Consider the following 19,066-nt stretch of genomic DNA (forward strand, 5'->3'; position numbering starts at 1 on the left):
AAGTTATATATTTTTAGTACGTGTGCTAGTTTAGCTTAATTTTGAAAACCAAAGTAGTTACGATTTTTTTAAGTATAAATTGAAGCATATTTTTAACTTTAAATTTGTTATGTGATATAGCTTTATTTCAACCAAAGGTGTTTTAAAATTTACACTGACTTTTTAGTGGGTCATTTGTTTATTTTTAAAAGTTATCTTATTTGTATTAAGTAGTTTCTGTTGCTGTAAAATTCATAATAATTATTTAGAAGTAAAATTATTTAAAAGTGGTTAAGTCAAAATACTACTTAGCAAACAGAAATGGAAATTTTTTATTATAAAAGACTAAATCAATTTTAATAAAATAGCTTTTGAAACTTTAAATATGCTAAAAACTAGATTATAAGGTCATAAATTCAGTAATGATTTGTGTTTTTCGTATCTAAAATGCCTAGTTACTCAGTTGTTTAATAAAATTTTTAGTATTAAAGAGAAAATATTTAGTTTATAATACTTGCAAAAGAAAACAACAACTAACTATTAAAAATAAGTTATAAATAAAATAATTAAAGTTTTAATTCTTTTTGCTTTATTAGCTTTATGTCGAGAAAGAAAATTCAAAACAAACTATAAAAGTTACAAAAGAAAATTACTTTTTGTTTGATATTTAGTCAACAAATTAAACATTTTTTTACTAAATTTAGCATTGTTTGAATTAGACCTAAAGTAATTGAATAACTTATAAAATTTTTTAAATTAAATTAAATTAAATTAAATTTTAAACTAAAATTGTCATAGTTTTTATGTTTTGTACACAAACACATGGTAAAATCATGTTCAAGATAGTTTGGTTTTTGAAGTTGTAAACTACTAACTTTTATGTCTTAATTCTTACTTTTTTGTAAATGTCTTGTAACGTTGCTCACAGGCGCCTAATTTTATGTAACTTTTATGTTTAAAAATCTAAACCAAGTTGTATAGAGGTAATATAAAGTAAAAAAATACCAGTAAGAAATAATACAACTCTATTAAAAGAAAAAAAAAGTTCTATTTGTAATATATGTCTTTTACTACATAAAAAATAGTAACTACATAAATGTCTCAAAATAAAGCTACAATTAGAATACCACAAACTAAAATCTATATACAATACTTAGAGAAATTAAATTTAAGCGGCTACTTGTTACAAATAGAAAAAGTATTTTTGGAAAAAAGTTTAGAAAACCTTAAAGTTAAAAAAAAATTATTCACACTTTATATTAAAAAAAAGGCCTTAATTTAAATTAAATGCTTTAACGTAACAGCTAAAAAGCTTCATTGTTAAGTTGTCTATGTTTAAATAAATAAAACAAACAACTATACAAACATAATGATAAAATTTGCAAGATATAAGTTAAACTTCGTCAGAAAAAAGTAAGATCAGAAATACATCGTATACAAACATTTTTTCCATTTTTTCTATAATGATTGTCAAATAATTAAAATTTACCGAGTTGGCTTTAGATGCATTTCTGTATAAATGAAATATTATTACAAATTAAGGTTTAACATTTTGTAACTATGAAATGATTTATTAATTTATCATACAAATGTGAAAGGTTTTTATTATATTTTTTTATTATATTTGAAAAAAAGTCATCTTCAGTTTAATAAAAAACAGTAAAAAATAAACTAACCCAAAGGGTATGGTGAGTCTGGTCTATTTGGTCTCGTACTTTGATTGCCTTCGTAAGCTGTTAGATTAAATCATAAAACTTAAAAATTTGTATATACATAAGTAAATTTTTAAACCTCTAAGAAAATTTATTTTCTACGACTCAAAAGCACAAATAATTGTAAGAAAGGCTTTGATACTTTTTTTGTTATAAATCAAGTTAACGTTTTATACGTGAATCTCACCTATGTTACTAAAGCCCTGCTTTCTGTCATTGTCTTTGTTCCTTTGAAGTAGTTTTCTTGGTTTTGGGGTAGGGCGGACCTCTTCTTTGTCTTAATTGTAACAAAAACTTTATCAGAATAAATAAAACAGATTAAAATTGTTTCTCTAAAAGTTATATAAAACTGTTTTAAAGTGTAAAACTAGTCTTGTTCAAACCGGTAAATAAAATCTAAGCAAAATCTAAGCATAGGTAATCAAAATATTTACCAGCTTCTGGGTGGTTCGACAGTGCAGTTGTCGTGTAATTCGGTTGCTGGCCTGAAGTACTTCCTGAATCTATTAAGTGATAAAACAATTTTAAGCTGAATTAAAATAAATGTATTTGATTAGTAAAACTATTTTGGCAAACTGTGGTCGTATGTTATTCTAAAATTGCTCAAAAAAGGTTTAAATTTATTCAAACTAATTTTGAATATATATATATTTTAGACTAAATCTTATCTAATATTTTCATAATATAAAATACTTAAAAGCTTTGGGTAATTGCTAAGTAAAACATTTATCAATTCAAGACCTAAAATAAGACTTTAAAAGTTGATTTTTATTGGTTGTGTATAAACTTTGTTAGTATATTTTCATCTAAGTAAGTAATGAAAAAATTAGTAGTTATTAGTAGTATTAATGCGAGCTATTCTAACATAATAACGAGTAAAAATTAAAGCAAAATTTTAGAATAGTTGAAAGTATCCATCTAAAAAAAAAATATTTAAATGAAAATATTAAATTTATAAAATACTGACAGAAACATAAAAATGAAGAATCTGTAACTTGAATATAGATGTAACTTTCATGAAAAACATTTAGAACTAGTAATTGTAATTTGTTTACTTGGTTGAAATTAAAACATAGCATTTTTGTTTGTTATAATTTCAAGTTTCTAAAGATAAGTATTTCTAAAAGATATAACATTTTTAAATATAAACTTTTGTTTTCAGAATGTTCTAATCTTCTTCTATAGCACCACAGTTTTATGCCTATAATAAGGCAGGCAACAACAATAACAAGGCCAGCAGTAATCAAAACGATGTATTCCAAACTTAAATTAGGCATTTCAAAAAGGTTGTCTGAAAACATATGCACTTAATACAGAATTAAATATAGTGTTTTTCTAAAACAAAAATAAAATATTTTCAAATGTAATCATTTTTCTCAAGTGAATAGATTAAAAAAGCATTAAAGCTATTTTCTAAAACCTTAAAATAGTTTTAAGGTTTTTAAGTCAAAATGCTTTTGTAACAAATAAAGAAACTATCTTTATAAATTAAGTAGTCATTTAGTATGTTATAGAATCTCACCTTATAAAAATTTTTATTAGCTAAAAAATTTTTTTTGTAACATTACGCATACTTAAAAAACTTTTTTATTCTCAAAAATTTTTTAACTATTCATTTCTGACTTGCTTGAATAAATTAATATACTATGTAACTTGTTTGTTATATTTAAAAACACTTATAATATAATATTTTAAACATTATTTCCAAAGAAAGAATCTTCAAATGACCCTAACTAAGTCCGTTTTATTTGTCTTCTAAAGAAACGATTAAAAACTATTTAACAGTTGAATTTTTAATTGATTGATAATGTTTAATTTAGTGTGCATCATATGTAAAAAGTAAAAGTACGAGTATGTATATGTTTTAAAGTTACATTACTTTACTATACATTTCAAAACTAGTTTTTATCGTCTTGTCTTATACCTAACAAACTTAAAGTTTAAATTTTGTAAGACTCAAAAGAACTTATATTGACTTTAAAAAATTTGCTAGTACAGCTTGTAGAGATATAATCATCAAAAAGATCAAAAAATATGGTAAACTCTTACTTGTCATAGCTTATTAAAATACGATCATAAAAACCTGAATTAAATGTATATACTAAATATACTAACATCTGAAACTTTGCAACATTATAAAATCAATAAATACGAGTAAAAAGATGAATAGTAGAAGTTTAGAGCTTAAATAAGAAAATATTATTATTTATGTTACATTTATAAATTTTTATTCAATTTTAAAATAAACACTGCTAGTATTTAGAAGAAAGTATGAGTAGAATAGAACACTGTTTCAGTAAATCAATATACTACGACTTAAAGAACCTTTAGTTTTAATGAGTTCTAGTGAAATTTTAATTAAGCGTGTTTTTTTAAACAAAATAAATTTTATAAAAATCAAATAAATGAATTAGATGCCTTTCAAAACAAAAAGTAAATTTCAAAAAACTGTATAGAAAACAACACATAATGTAAATATTAAGTTTAGTGGAGTTAAAGCACAAAGTTAGAAAAGTATATTGCTGTTAAATAGAAGTATAATTTTTGCTGTTCTGAATATACCTCAAAATATAAAATTAATATACAACACTAAGCTAAGTCTGACCATCTTACTTACTTTTAAAAAACACATTAAAAGTAACAAAAAACCTTGATAAAAATTAAACTATAAAAAAGCATTTATAAGTAGAAAGAAACTATAAATTAATTTAAAACCTTTTTGGTATTTATAAAGCTTAAACAAAAATAACTATATCTTTATTATAGTTATTCATGTTCTTTGTATAACATAAATACATCTTTTATTCAAAAAATTTGAAACATTTGTCATTATTTTATCTTATTTTGCAATTATATTACCATCATATGATCTCTAACTGCATTTGTTTTGTTAACTTTTGACCATAATTAGCGAAAAAAAAACATGAAAGATATATTCCTAAGTTTAATAATAAACAATACAACATAAAAACAAAATGTTTAAAACTTTTGTATAGTTTTTAAAATTTTGTTTAAATTACAAATCTTGAGTAAGTACTTTCTTATTGACTTTTTTTAAAATTAGTTAGTGCTTATGTAGATTTTACTTTCGAAAAATTGTGTTTTAAAAATATAAAGGTATCCAAGTTATGCTTTTTTTTTGGGATTTTTTAAACTATTTTTTACTTTCGTAGTTAGCAAATGCCTATAGAAATTTATTTTTAATATACTTAAAAAATCTTATCTTGAAGCTTACCTAAGTTATCATATACAAGACAAAATCGTAAATGTTACTAACTGTAACATAAACCTTTAGTATGGTTATTATCTATATTAAAAAAATTCACTGAATAAAACATTTACGCATAAAGTTGAAAAATAAAACTAAATACATTTATTACCAATCATCTAGGTGAATTTCAAAACAGAGTACATACCTTATTTTTAGTTGATATAGCTACTATTTTCTAAAATAAACTATGGTAACATAATAACGTATACAATAATATAAAGGTTCTTTACAAGTAGGAATGTATTACTTTAAACTGTTAAAACTTGTTCTAAAATGTTATTTGTTATATTTAAAATTAGAATAAAAGTGTATAAGTAGATGACCGAAAAGTATTTTTTTACACCAGGTCCTATGATCTGATCATATATTTATTAAGATTTTTTTATCGTGTTCAGAAAAAGTAAACTATAACATTTCGTTAGTTCTACTTTGCACATTATGTTAAAAGTTTGATTTCGATAGCTAAATTTGATATTTTAAAGATGAGAACAGTTTATAGTAGTGTACTTTTGAGTGCTAATCAACGTAATATGGAAGTTTGAGTCTTTTAATGTCTAAAAGTTTGAGGTGCATTTATTTTTTAAAGACTTTAAAAAGATCAACAAAAGTTTCTTATTTTTATTTAATAACAGTGTGTGACTTAGGCTAACAATGATACTGAAATTACTATTGTTAATTACAATCTATTAGTATCCAGGAGTTTTACAGGGTTTTTGTTAGACTTCCTTATCTGTTATTTTATATGATTATTAAGTTTAGTTTTAAATCGACTAAAGTTGTTTTTTATTTAGTTTTAAAAGATTTTCTAAAATCTATGTAGTTCAAGTTTTGGTGCCAGTTTTAATATGCTAGAACTACTTATTACTAAACATACACCTTATAGTATATAACGTAACTTTAACAAAATAATAGTTTAATAAAACAAAGCTAAATATTGTTTAATGTAAAAAATCAATAAAAAACCTATTTTTAAGCCTAAAGCGAAGGTTAATTACTTTTAATTACCAATAATTTTTTTGAATATTTGTTTTGTGTTTTGCTCCATGTTTACGTATTCTTAGTGTATTTTAATAAGCACATTAACAAAATGACGAATTCAAAACAAAACTTAGCAAAAAAACATCAATTCACATCTTCAAACTAAGACATTTTGCGAAATAATTTTGTTTGACGAGAATTCTAACTTAAAAAGTATAAATACTGGTAGTTACGAAATTTGCAAACTAATTGTAAGTTATTTTTAAAATATTAAGAACAACTCAGAGTTACGAGGTATTCTTTTCAAAAAAAAAGCTTTAAAGTTATTTAAGTTGTATCAATGAACTTTTATGTAGTTTAAAATTTTCAACGCCAAATTTAAATAAGTTCCTCTAGTAATATAGTTCTTTTGTTAGTAGTTAAAAGTTATTAAGGTAAATGCAATAGATAAAAAATGTTATCAATAATAATGTGAGAATTTTTAAGTGTAAATAGTAGAGCAATTAATAAAAGAATCAATAAAATTATATTTAATCAAATTATATTTTATTTGAGTTAAAATTAAAAAGTCTAATTACAATTATGGGGTATGAATATCATAAGTACGTTAAATTACAAATATAACAAACATTATGAAGTTAAAAATACAAAGTAACAATAAAAGGTTCAAAGTCTAAATGAGTATAGAAAGTAATTTAAATAACAACGACTTATGCTTGTAGCTAATTAAGTAAGTTACTTATTTTTAATGTTTAAATTAAAATAGTATTTACTTTAGTTTTAATTGAAGTCTTTTTTAAAGTTATACTTTGTTTTCAAACGTTTATTTATGTTGATTCAGAAACAAAACTAGATAAAATAGACTTTTTTTAAGCATTTTCAAAGCATTTATCTAAAGTTAAACAACCTAATTTATATAAGTTTCAAAAAATTCTCTATTATATTTAGTTTTTATTTAAACTAAAAATTAAAAAAAGTTCTTAATTTTATTTTGTTTGTAAAAAATACGAACATAAATTAAAACCTTTTACGTAACAATAAAATCGATATTTCATATCTTTATTCGAATACCTTTGTAATACCTCAACAAGCTTATTAAACAATTATTTCCAAACAAGATTAAACCGTTGTAGCTTACAAACGAAAAGAATTACACTTTTTTTTCCTTAGAAATTTTGTGCGCAATAGTTTAAACAACAATTTTTTATCATTTAAGGTTTACTACTTTATTTCTGATAACTTGATATCATTTTAAACTAAAACATATTATTTTCATAGAAAAATTCATTTTCAAATTTTTAAGTTTTAAAAAACTTTAAATAATTTTTTTTTAATTCTAGACAAACTTGTCAAAAAATTGTATAATACAGCTATCGTAATTAAAACTAAAAGTAACTGGAAATTAAGTTTTGTTTCAATTAGAAATTTGAACCAACTATCAAGTAAAACTTCGAAAACTGTTAAACGAATTCTTTAACAGTCAAGTCGTTTCATTAAGTTTGTTTATTCAAAAGCTTACTCTTTATTTTTTGTCACGTATCAAATTTTTTTTACGGTTTACTAAAAATTAAACACTTAAAATATTGAAAATTGATTTAAAAACTTATTTGGATAAAACTTAAACCAAAAATTTTATTTAAAACACAAATAAAGTCTTTGAAAACTTATAGGGTGTATTAATAGCCTTAAACTAAATCAAGCTAAAGTAGTCTCACTTTACAAACAAAAAAGCAAAAGTTTACAAAGAAGTTTAAGTTGTAAAATGAAAATAGTTTAAAAGCCTTCCTGCTTATCAATAGTTTTTAGAAACTAAAAGTAAACTTTAGTATTCATTGTGTTTTTTTAGATACATTTAAAATTGTTTAGATACCATGAATAAAAATAAAGTTTTCATATCTTTTTAAATTTAGATATTTAGCTTTTAGAGCTTAAAAAACTTATACTTTTATGTATGATAACAAAAAGGTAAAGAACTGCCAAACTTAATTAAAATCTAACACCTTTGGAACTAACAATTTTTGCCTAAAACAAAAAATTCGTAAAAATGATCGTCTATTGTCCTAACTAAGTAAAATGATTAATAAAAGTGTGAAAAACTGTTTCTAGAAAAAAAAAAAATTTTTGGTTGATCTCAGAGTATATATAAAGTGTTTTTCTTCATTAAACTATTTTATTTTGACGCTAATAAATTGGAACTTTTATTGAAAGTACATTTAATGCTATTTAAATAATTCTAAATCAAAAATTTTATATAACAAAACACAAGATTATATCATTTTTAAATAAGTTTAATTATAAATTTTTGTTAAGAAAGCTTTAAGCGATAAAAGCAGATTTAAAACCTAAACTTTTATAGTACATTACAAACAAGACTTAAAACTATTTTGTTTTTGTAAACAACTTATAGTTAAAAATATACCTTATTAGCAAAACAAAATGATTAATAATTTTATGATAAATATTGATTACATAAAAATGAATAGATATTATATGAAGGCTAACTTACGTGATACTATTTCAAATTTTCATAGGTATGCTTAGAAATCAAAATAAATGCAACTAAATGAACTCTGAAATGATTTTTAGAACATAAAAAATTGAATAAAAATCTTACACTATAACGTACAGAAATATAAACATTTTTAGACTCATGAGTATTGTAAAACTTTCACATACAGAGCAAACTTGTGGTCAGACACAGCATAGTTGCTACTAAATCCTAAATTGTGTGGTCGAATAGAGCGCTACACAGCTGTCGTTTCTCTGGTTTCATCTTCAAAAGCTGTGGTATAAAGAACATTTTAAAAGAAAAACTAGAAAAGCAAAATTCGTATATATTGTTGAAAAGCGTTTTCCAACAGATGAAGATTTTTTTTTTTTAAAACTTTTAAAGAGTGTTTTATGAAAACAATCAAACCTCTGTTGGTAACACCGGATTTATTCTTACGATCTCTTAATTGCTTGACAAGATTTTCATTCCTTGGATACACTGTTCTAGGTGCTGGAACAGGAGGAGAAGCTAATAAAAGTATTGAAGATAATGCATTTAAAAATAATATAATCAAGCAATGAGTTTATCTTATTTTTCACGTCACAATAAAATAAAGGATTTAAAAAAGTACTTTCAAGTGAAAGTTAATGTCGTTCAATATGTTTAAAACTCATTGTTGTCTTAAAAGTTACTTTTTTAACAAATATTTTAAACTAAACTGTTTTTAATTTTTAAGTATAAAAAAAAGCTATGAATGTGTCAGCTAAAGTAGGTTAAAAAAATGATATTGCTGCAATCTGACTTCGTGCAAACAGTTTATTATCAAAACAAGCTAGTATCGCTTGAAGTGGTTTTAAACAACTAAAACGTTTCTTTTTAGGAACATATATCATATCAACTGTATCCTTATTTGCTTAACACAAACCTTAACTTGCTACACTTAATGGGACATCAATATAAAGTACTTAACATTAAAAAAGGCAAAAGTTTTTCTACTAGCACTTATATTTCTACTTTTTAGTAATTACAAATGTATAACTGTATTTGTTTTTGAAACGGATTGCTGTTGCTTTCTCTAGCTCCGCTTAACAGTAACTTAATCAGAGTAAGAAAATAGTTTGCGCATCATCACCTTATAAATTTATATACACCGAATAGTTGCTGATGCCAACATTGAATTTATTCTAACCGTATTAAAGTATACTTTATTTGTTTGCACTACAGTTAGCAAAGTTTATACTGATGAACTGATGTATTCAAAACTTTATTAGTTGTAAGTTACCTAATTAATGTTAATATCAAACTAAACTTTAAACAATTACAGAACTTATAAAGTTAAATAGCAATTTATAGAATAAGATCAACCTTCATTAATCTTTTGTATGTCAAGTTTTCCAAAATCTTCTGGTAGGTCAGGTCGATAGTCTTCTTCATCTAAAGAAATAAATAAAAATTCAAAATAAAGTTAAATTAAAACTAAAATTTGACGAATTTTTGACATGCTTATACTATTAAGTGTCTTAAATATATAGTTTATTGAACGACAAAAATACGCTCAAAATATTTGGTCATAGGACCTGGTGTACGAAGGAACCTTTCGGTTGTCGAGTCGCACACCACGGATACATTTTAACGTCTTCTCCAAGATAATGTAAAATAAATAATATTTATAACTAATGAGAAAAATTAGGCTTAAGCTTTAAGTTAAGCAAGGTACCTAAAATCAATAGTAGAAGGAGCTAATAAACTTAAAAATATAAATCATTTTATAAAATCAAAGTGATTTTTGTTTGTAAGTATATATTTAAAAATAGAGTAAAAATAGAAAAATTAGTTTAAATCAGTAGAAAGCTTTTATGAGACTATTTGCGAGCCTATAAAAAAAAACTGAAATTAAAATGATTTTTGGCACTAATTCAGTTGATAATATATTTTTATTAATTAACAAAGTTAATTTTGTTTTTAAACATAATATTCTATATTTATAAAAAGACTAGTAGCAAGGGTTAAATATATGTTACATACTTCAAAAATTTTAAAGACTTAATATAAAACAAAGTTTATATAAAATATAATAGAAAGTTCTTAAATTTTGTTAAATAAAGGTTCTTACTTGTTTCAATTAATTTTTAAATTTATTTATATTTAAACACTTCTAGGAAAACAATTTTTAAAGCTCATACTTTGATGCTGAAAAACGTCAAACAAAAAAACAAATTAATAAGTTTTATAAATTAACCTTTGTTCTGTGGTCTTCTATCACGACATTTTTTAACGAGACAAGCAATTACAGCGGCAACAATAATTACAACAACGCAGATTACTATTAAGAAGTAGAGGTCCATTTTAATCCAAAGATTTGGAAGTTGAAGAAAATCTTCTATAAAATATTGTCATGCGTTAAAAAAACTAAATTAAAACAGTTTTAATACACGTTGTTTGCTAAATTAAACTTTGTCTGTTTCTATTGAATAGATACTTTCTTATATATTTCTTTAAATCAAGCAATGCTAGTTTAGTAATACAAGTAACATATTCAAATTAACTTCAAAGATATATACTTAAAAAAACATCTTGGGATAAAAACTATTGTTTAAACAGTTTAAGTATTTATGAAAATAACGCCAATTTTAAGCTTTTAATTTGAAAAAAAGATGCTTTATTTAACTCAACTAATTATTTATTTGTTTCATTTGATCATTTTGAGATACTTTCACTTTGCGGAATAGTTTAAATAAACAAATTTAATTTATAATAATTATGTTTTATAACATCAACAAACTTGCGTGCACTGCTTGTAGTTTGAAGAAAATCAAAAATATTAACAGGCTACGACTTTGCATTGTTTCTATAGATAGAAATATATTTGTCCAAAATAATTTAGTTAGCTCCTTACCGATGAGTAATAAGAAAAATCTAATAACAGTAGTCCTATTAAAATAGACGTTTTTCGAGAGAAAGTTATATGTAAACTAAACAAGTAGCATCTACAACTCTTTCTAAACTTATTAAAGTTGAAACACTATAAAAGTTATGGTAGACTTAGATGTATTTACCTTTTAAAAGCAAACTTAATAAACTTTTTTACGTAAAGTTTAAGTATTTCTACATAGAAAACAAGTAAATATAATTTTATTAAAAAGAAATACAGTTGAACTTATTAAAGTATACTTTATCAATTTTATTTTTTTAACATAAAACTTTTAACTGTGTTTACTAGTTTAGTAATTTTAAAACACTAAATAGTTAAAATTTACTGTATTTAAAATTCAACAGTCAAAGGTCACAGAAAAAAAAGCTTTTATAATAAACACAAAAACAAAAGTTTTAGAAAATAGTTCAGTAAAATATCTATTTTCAAAATTTTATCAGTTGTAATTTTCTAGTTGTATTTGACAATGTTTTTTGTTTTTAACGGTAATCGCGTTCAAAAGATGTTTTAACGTGTTTTTGAAACAAAGTCTAATTATTTAGTCTTATGATTTAAACTGTTGTTTTACGAGTTTTTGAAAAATCTCTGAAAGATAATTATTTTCTAAAATAAGTTTAAATGAAACTAAAAAACTAAATATCTTATATTTTTATTTTTTTTGTAGTATTTCTATTTCAAAGATAATATTGTAGTTATAATTCACACTCAAAAAATTTAAGTCTTAGTAATGTATCAGTGAACTTTAAGTAAAGTTTTTGATATAAATATTTTAATGTTTAATAATTTTATTGATGTTTTACTATTTGTTAATTTGCATTCTGTACAAAAATTAATCGCTTTATAAAAATTATGTGTTTTAATTAAAACAAAAATTTAGCTGTTATTTTCAAGACTATGAAGCTTAAATATTTTTAGCTTTTTTAAAACAAAATAAATACAAAATTTATCGTTATACTTAAACTTTTTCCCTTACAATTATATATTTTGTTGTTCTATAGTAACATTACTCGAATATAAAATCAAACTTGGTCTACTAACTTTTTTACTAACTACTAAGTTTTTAAGTATGAACTTAAAGATCTTATTGATAATAAAAATAATATTAAATGTTTTGAAAAGAGTCCGTAAAAACAATATAAACGTTGCGCTATACTACTACTTGTTTAAAGGTTTTGAATATTTTGCAGTAAACTTGTTTACAAAATATTTTTAGATATTGTAAGTTTTACTATCATATGGTTTCGTATAATGATTGAGGGTATTTGCTTTGTTTATTCACAGGTATGTAGAACACTTCTGAGTTGAAATAACACAGTTGTCATGTCAGTAAAAAATTAAAACTTGTTACTTTCTATTAAAATATTTTTTTTAATGTTTTTATTTATGCCATATTTAGAGCTTATACATTTATATTATTACTTTATTTATTGGTCAATATTTTTTATGCACAAAAATTACTGATTTAAGCTTTTTTAAACGTTTTAATTTTTTTTTCTGGTTGTTCCAGTACGAATCGATAAAACTACAATTGTGCATATAAATGTGATAGAAAAATATTTTGATTCAAATATTTCTGTTATAAAAGAATTTTTACTACTTTAGAGATATATATAAAAGTTATTATACTTCAAAAAAATTACAAAGTATTTTTCACTCGTTATATTAGTTGAAAAAATTTTGAATTCTTTTTCAGCAAGCAAGTTAAATATAAAAGTTTGTAATGAATATAAGGGCGTAAAATAAAAAAATTGTAATTTTTCTGAAGTATAATAATCTTTATAGGTAGCAATTAACAGCAAAAATATTACAAAGAATAGTTCACATACTTAAAGGACGATTTGAGAAACTTAAGCAATATGACTTTGTTAATGTACTTTAATATAGATACTGAGTTATAAGTTAATTCTTGTTCTTATTTTATTTAAATGAAAATTTTATTACAACTAAAGATATCTAATAGAGTAAAACATTGTTTTATTGTGGAATTTTTTGAAACAATCTGTTTGTACTTATTTCCTTGAGCCCGAAAGGTGAGAAATTTTATTGTTACAATAAAAACTAAAAGTATACAACATTAATATCAGCATTAAATAGTTTAAAATTCTTTGGTTCAACATATAAGTTTTCAATTCATTCAAGTAAACTTCGCTAAACAATGTTTAAAACAGAGTTAAGCATATAATTTAAGTATATTTTTATGTACAAAAGTTACAAAGTTTTCTTCAAATGAATAAAGTGTATTGGTATAAAGTAGTTGGTGTATATATTCTGTTCGACTCACTTATTGTTTCCGTTTTTTACACTAGAATAAAAAAAATTTAACAATAATGAATTTAGCTGAAGTTGTATTACATCAAAAGTAACCCTTTTATACAAACTAACTCATTTAAGTTTATGGTATTTCTGTAAAAGCATTCTAAAGATAATTGCCTAGCTTTTTTCATGTATTGATAACTAAAAATGTTGAGTCGATTTAATAGTTATGCTCGCTATTTATCAAATGTTTAACTTTGTTGTTACTTTTGCGAATATTTTTATTTATCTAGACAAAAAAGCATGTCTTCCTGAAATTTTTAGCTTAAATTTTCCATGTAAAATACATAACCTGTCAGAAGTTAGAAAGAATAACGTTTTATGAGAGAATTTTCAACCTAAATCTATAAAATTTACAAAAAACAACTTTCAGACAACGTATTTTATTTTAAACATTTTTCCACGAATTAGAAAGTTTCGTCGCCCTTCCTGCTTACGATTTGGCTCCATTTCGGCTCACTCCTTCTCAACAGCGCCATCCTGCGCCTGCAGAAGCTGAATGACGTCTTTCTGCACGCGTGGTAGCGGTTGCGGTAGAGGTGGATCCTGTGGGTGTAGAGCGCCAACATGCGGCGGTACCTGCGGACGAGAACTATGAGACGGTGGACGCGTCGGTGACATCTGAAAAAGTATTTTTGTTTAAAAACTAAATTAAGATAAAACAAATTTTTCTAATTTGAGTTTTCAACGCTTTTGAGAGTTATTAATTATTGTGTTTGTTATTCAATAGTTTTGAAATTTTTTTTTGATACTTTTATCTACAAGTTTAAAAGAAAACAGACAATTACTTTATTTATTTGTTTTTTCTTTTATGTTTTTTGTATTTTAACATGTTTATTTTTTTCCATTTGTTTGTTCTTTAAACTACTTGTTCGAGTACGATTCATAATATAGTAAACTCTTTGAGTTTTAGCAATAGTAATTTGAAATCGTTTAAAAGACTTTTAGTCTAAACTATATTAAAGTTATCTAAAATAAAGATGTGTTAGTGATAAATGTTAAACATTTAATTTTTTTATTTTCTATTACCTCAGTTTGTGAATTCTAGTCTGACCGAAGCAATGGTTTCTCAAACGGGTCAGTCTCCTCAAGACGACAAGCAAGTTGCTTCTCGTGCACACGTGGTAATCCAGTTTAGTTACTAAAAAAATGGTATGAAGTATATATATATATATTTATCATGTATAATCAGTAACAAAACAAAAAATGTCTTTTGTTTATAATACAACAAGTTGCTAGTATAGCTGTGAAGCTTTTTTTTATGTTTAACCATCAAGTTTTTTCTGTGCAAACAAAATGATATGTTACTTAAGATTTGTTTTGAATAATTTATTATCAGACAAAAAAAAAAATTTTTAATTTAATTTTATTTTAAACTGTACTATCGTTTTACAAACAATATAATAATAAAAATTAAAAAAATTCAATTACCGTCAGTTTCCAGCCCGATTTCATCTGATCTGGAAAAATAAAAGAAAACTTTAGTTTAGTTAATTATGTTACATACAATTTAAACAAAGCAAATTAAGTAAAAGAAAATTATTAAATATTTTGTTCAATTTAAAACTGTACATAAATAACCGATAGAATAGAACTTGAATCTTTTAATATAAATTTTAATTTGAAAAAAACATACCCTTCTTCAGCTGAAACACAGGTTCCTAACAAAATTGCAGACAAAGCTATAAATAACACAGCTTTCATGATGAAATTCAATCGAAGTTGCAACTCTTAAAATAATTGTAGCAACTGACAAAAACTTTTAGATCAAATTAAAGAGAATTAAAATAAAAGTATAAATAATGCGTTGGTAGGTTTTTTTCGACGGTCTGTTTCCGTTTAAAATAAGCTTTCGGTAAATTATGATTAAATATAATATTTATACTTATTTTTTTAAGCTTTAAAAAAAAATTAGTTTAGTAAAAGTAAATGTTTTATAAAACTAAAAAATTTACACAAATACTATAATTTCCGTAAACTATTTATTACTATAATTACGCAATAGTTTTTAACCTGTAAATATTTTAAGAATGCAGCTTTATTAACTATTAAAAGTATTACTTCAAAGTGTTTTAATTAATAATATTTAAGCTAAACATACTTCTAAATATGTTTAACTTTAATATTTTTTAACTAAAGTGTAAAAATTTAACCTAATTTACAAGGAATGAAATTAAAATTAAGACCAATGTTTATAAATATTTTGTTAACTGTGCAAAAGTTAAAGCGTTAGAGAAAAAACAAACAATTTTTATAAACTAGCTTAAGTCATAAATCATTATGTGCAAGCTTTCGAGTATAAAAACTTTAAAGTCTCAAAGAATTTACTTATCAAGTTACTTTGCAAATAATGCTCTGTTTATTCAAAGTAGATTAGTAAAACATCTTTGTTATAACGAACAAAAAATAACATAAAGGTTTGATCATACCATTTCAAACATCTGACCACACATTTTCGATAGACTGAGACCCAGGTTTCGTTTTTGTTGAAACTTGTCATTCTGATAATCGTGATGGTACAATCGAACTTTAATATTAACTTGAGCTTGTCTCACGGTATATGTAAGTCCAAGCTTAGGTTCTTTAGACTTTTGCTGGCGTTTTCTTTGATCGTGAACAAAAGTAGAGTATCTTATATATTATTTTAAAAATATATCAAGTTAGGTAATTATAAAAAAAACTATCAATTTTAACAACGCTTTAATTAGTTTTAAGAACAATGAAATGTTTTTGTATTGTATATAATAGAAAAGGCAACAATTTTCTTTCTTTTTTTTTGTTTTATGCTAATAAATGTTTTAAAATTTACTTAAATAACTAGTAATTTTAGAAATAATAACATAATATAAAATTATTAATTAATATAACGTTTAAAAGTTTTGCTAAAAATAAAACTCAAAAATTGAAAAAGTATATTTTTAGTCGGAATGAATATTAAGTTGGCTAATTTAATTTAAAATTTTAGTTGCAGGCTCTAGGTAAAATTTTTTAATAAGTTATTGGTTATTATAAAGCGTAGGATATTTAATAAAAACAAAAACTTTTGACTGCCCACTCAATTGAAAACGCTTAGAAGCTCATAGCATTTATTTTATTATAAGATTGAATTCTAAGCGTAAGTCAATTGATTAGTCTGTACAATAAAGTGAACTAAGATGAAAGTAGTTTTTGCTATTTTGCTTGCGTTTTTTGTCGTCGGTACTTTTGCTGAGTATAACGATGAAGAAGACTTAATAGACAATGAACTGTAAGTTTACCCTTAATTTATAAATCTATTACTTTAGTAATTTTAATTCTAATCAAAAATTCATGCTTCATTTCTTTTAAACTAATTAAAGATAACATTTTCATGACTGTTAAAACCTATATATTTATTGTAGTGAGATCTAAATATTTTTTTAAACTAGTGTTTTTGTCAAAATTATTATAACATATTCTTTATCAGTTTCTAAGCAATAACTAGTAGGTTTGTACTTTTTATAGTTAGTATGTATATATGTATTTTCTTTAGAAACACTGATAAAATTGTTTGAAGCACGAAGGTTTATATGTATACATATCTGTGTGCTTAAGTAGCGTGTTTTTTCTAATTAACGTTTTTGTGGAGAAACCCTGAATTCAGCAATCAAGTTTTACTAACATCAGAGAAAACTTTTTAGTTTTTAATCTAAAACAAAACTGCTTAAACGTTTTTTTTTTTCAAACGAGTCGTTTACCCTGGCAACGACTTGTTAAACTTCAGACAAAATTTTAAAGTTTCTCATTTTTCACTCGAACCCGTTTCAGCGCCGACCTGGCGGAGGACGACGACTGGCACCAGGTTCACCACACCACCCAGTGGCACACCACCACCGAGCACCACACCACCGTCACCAAAGTGCAGCACCACGTGTCGGGCATGAAGCAGCAGTACTACCGGTGCAAGAAGAACCTGGTGGTAATCAGGAGGAACTGCAACCTGAAACTGAGGAGGCTGAGGTCCGTGTACAAGTCGTACACTCTCAAGGTTTGCGTGTTTTTTTTTATTAATTAAAATTATATTTTTTGAAACCTTTCGGTTACAAATAAGTTTACTCATTATTTTCTATAACTATATATATACATTTATACTTATAACTAAGCTATTGTAAAACTTTGACTAACAAGTAAAGTGTGCAATATTTACTCGAAACTTAATTAACAAGATTTTTTTTTTTAAATTTAATTGTGGTTTAAGATCAACAAAATTATTTTTTGTAAGCATTGCAACTTTTTTTCAAACCAATACCTCCATAAACTTCACCGCAAAACAGATCAGCAAGGCGAGGCGCATCGTTCGCGTGTGGAAGGGAAAGTACGTGAGGTGCATGAAGTTCTGCTGGTGGCGCGCCAACAGGATCAGGAAGGGCGACGAGGTCTGTGACGTCACAGGGGAAGAAGAAAGAGACGATTAATAATTTCTAGTTGTCGTGCAAAATAAAATATATTTACTCATCTGCTGCGTTTTTGTTATTTAAATTAGTTTTAGTATTTTAGATTTATAACTATGCCAAGAAAATATTTATAATTAAACTATCTCATACTTTTACTATACTAGTTAATCATTATCATTAAACTATGTTTTTATATTATCTTTTGGAATATTTGCATCTTATTTCTTCAAAACAGTTACTACTTATTATTCTAAATGGAAGAGAATGAATAAGTATGAAAAAGTAGGTGTTTAAAGTTTGTTCAGAGAAAATGGTAACTTATAAACTAACTTTTTATTACTAATACTTAATTTAAGAATGTTGAAATAATGGTTTTTCCATTATAAAAATCACAATTTTTATACATTAAAGTTTGTTGCAAACAGAATACAAAATAGAAGTACTTTTCGGACACGCTCTTCAGTATTTTTTTCGTGTCAAAAACTAGCTGAAATAATGATTTACTGATAAAAACTAATAAAACTAAGTATTTAAGAAAACAAATTAAATTTAACACAATAGTAATAATTAACAAATTAACGCAATCGTTTAATCAGAAATAATATAAATGTAACACAACTTTACTAATCAACTAATTTAAGTTCAACGAATTAAACAAAATGGTCGAATAAACAAATTTCTTTTGTTTACAGAGATCTGGCTTTAAGCTTAAAATGTACATAGCTTCTAAAGTTTTTAGGTGAAATTCATTACGAGCAACTGATATTATTTTGAAGTTATCCACTTTATAGTTTTCGACACACTTAGGATTAGTAATCAGGTGTTGGCCAATCGCTGAACTACTATTTAGTTTTTTCAAATCATCAAATTTCTTTTCCTCGTTACATGACTTTATCTTGTTTAAAAGGTTTTTTGGTATGTGTTGGTTAATTCTTGCAATCAAATTGTTACTCGTTCTACCCACGTATGTTTTTTTAC

The 19,066-nt window shown here is 24.2% G+C and overlaps 2 protein-coding genes across 2 annotated transcripts; one reads left to right on the forward strand and one right to left on the reverse strand.

Annotated features, from left to right (window-relative positions):
- Positions 1-14,082: 14,082 nt before the first annotated feature.
- Positions 14,083-15,439, reverse strand: LOC145849676 (uncharacterized). Its single transcript, XM_082954684.1, has 4 exons — positions 15,313-15,439; positions 15,108-15,136; positions 14,706-14,817; positions 14,083-14,297 (listed from the first exon to the last, which is right to left on the reverse strand). Exons 1-4 carry the CDS (start codon positions 15,378-15,380, stop codon positions 14,084-14,086), a joined length of 423 nt encoding a protein of 140 aa, XP_082810810.1. The 5' UTR covers positions 15,381-15,439; the 3' UTR covers position 14,083.
- A 1,324-nt stretch (positions 15,440-16,763) lies between these two features.
- Positions 16,764-18,149, forward strand: LOC145849675 (uncharacterized). Its single transcript, XM_082954683.1, has 3 exons — positions 16,764-16,923; positions 17,463-17,682; positions 17,969-18,149. The coding sequence occupies exons 1-3, from the start codon at positions 16,832-16,834 to the stop codon at positions 18,107-18,109; spliced, it is 453 nt and encodes a 150-aa protein (XP_082810809.1). The 5' UTR covers positions 16,764-16,831; the 3' UTR covers positions 18,110-18,149.
- Positions 18,150-19,066: the final 917 nt, after the last annotated feature.

Source organism: Thalia democratica, chromosome 2 (genome assembly GCF_965202585.1).
Source record: "Thalia democratica chromosome 2, ktThaDemo2.hap1.1, whole genome shotgun sequence".
Lineage (NCBI taxonomy): Eukaryota > Metazoa > Chordata > Thaliacea > Salpida > Salpidae > Thalia > Thalia democratica.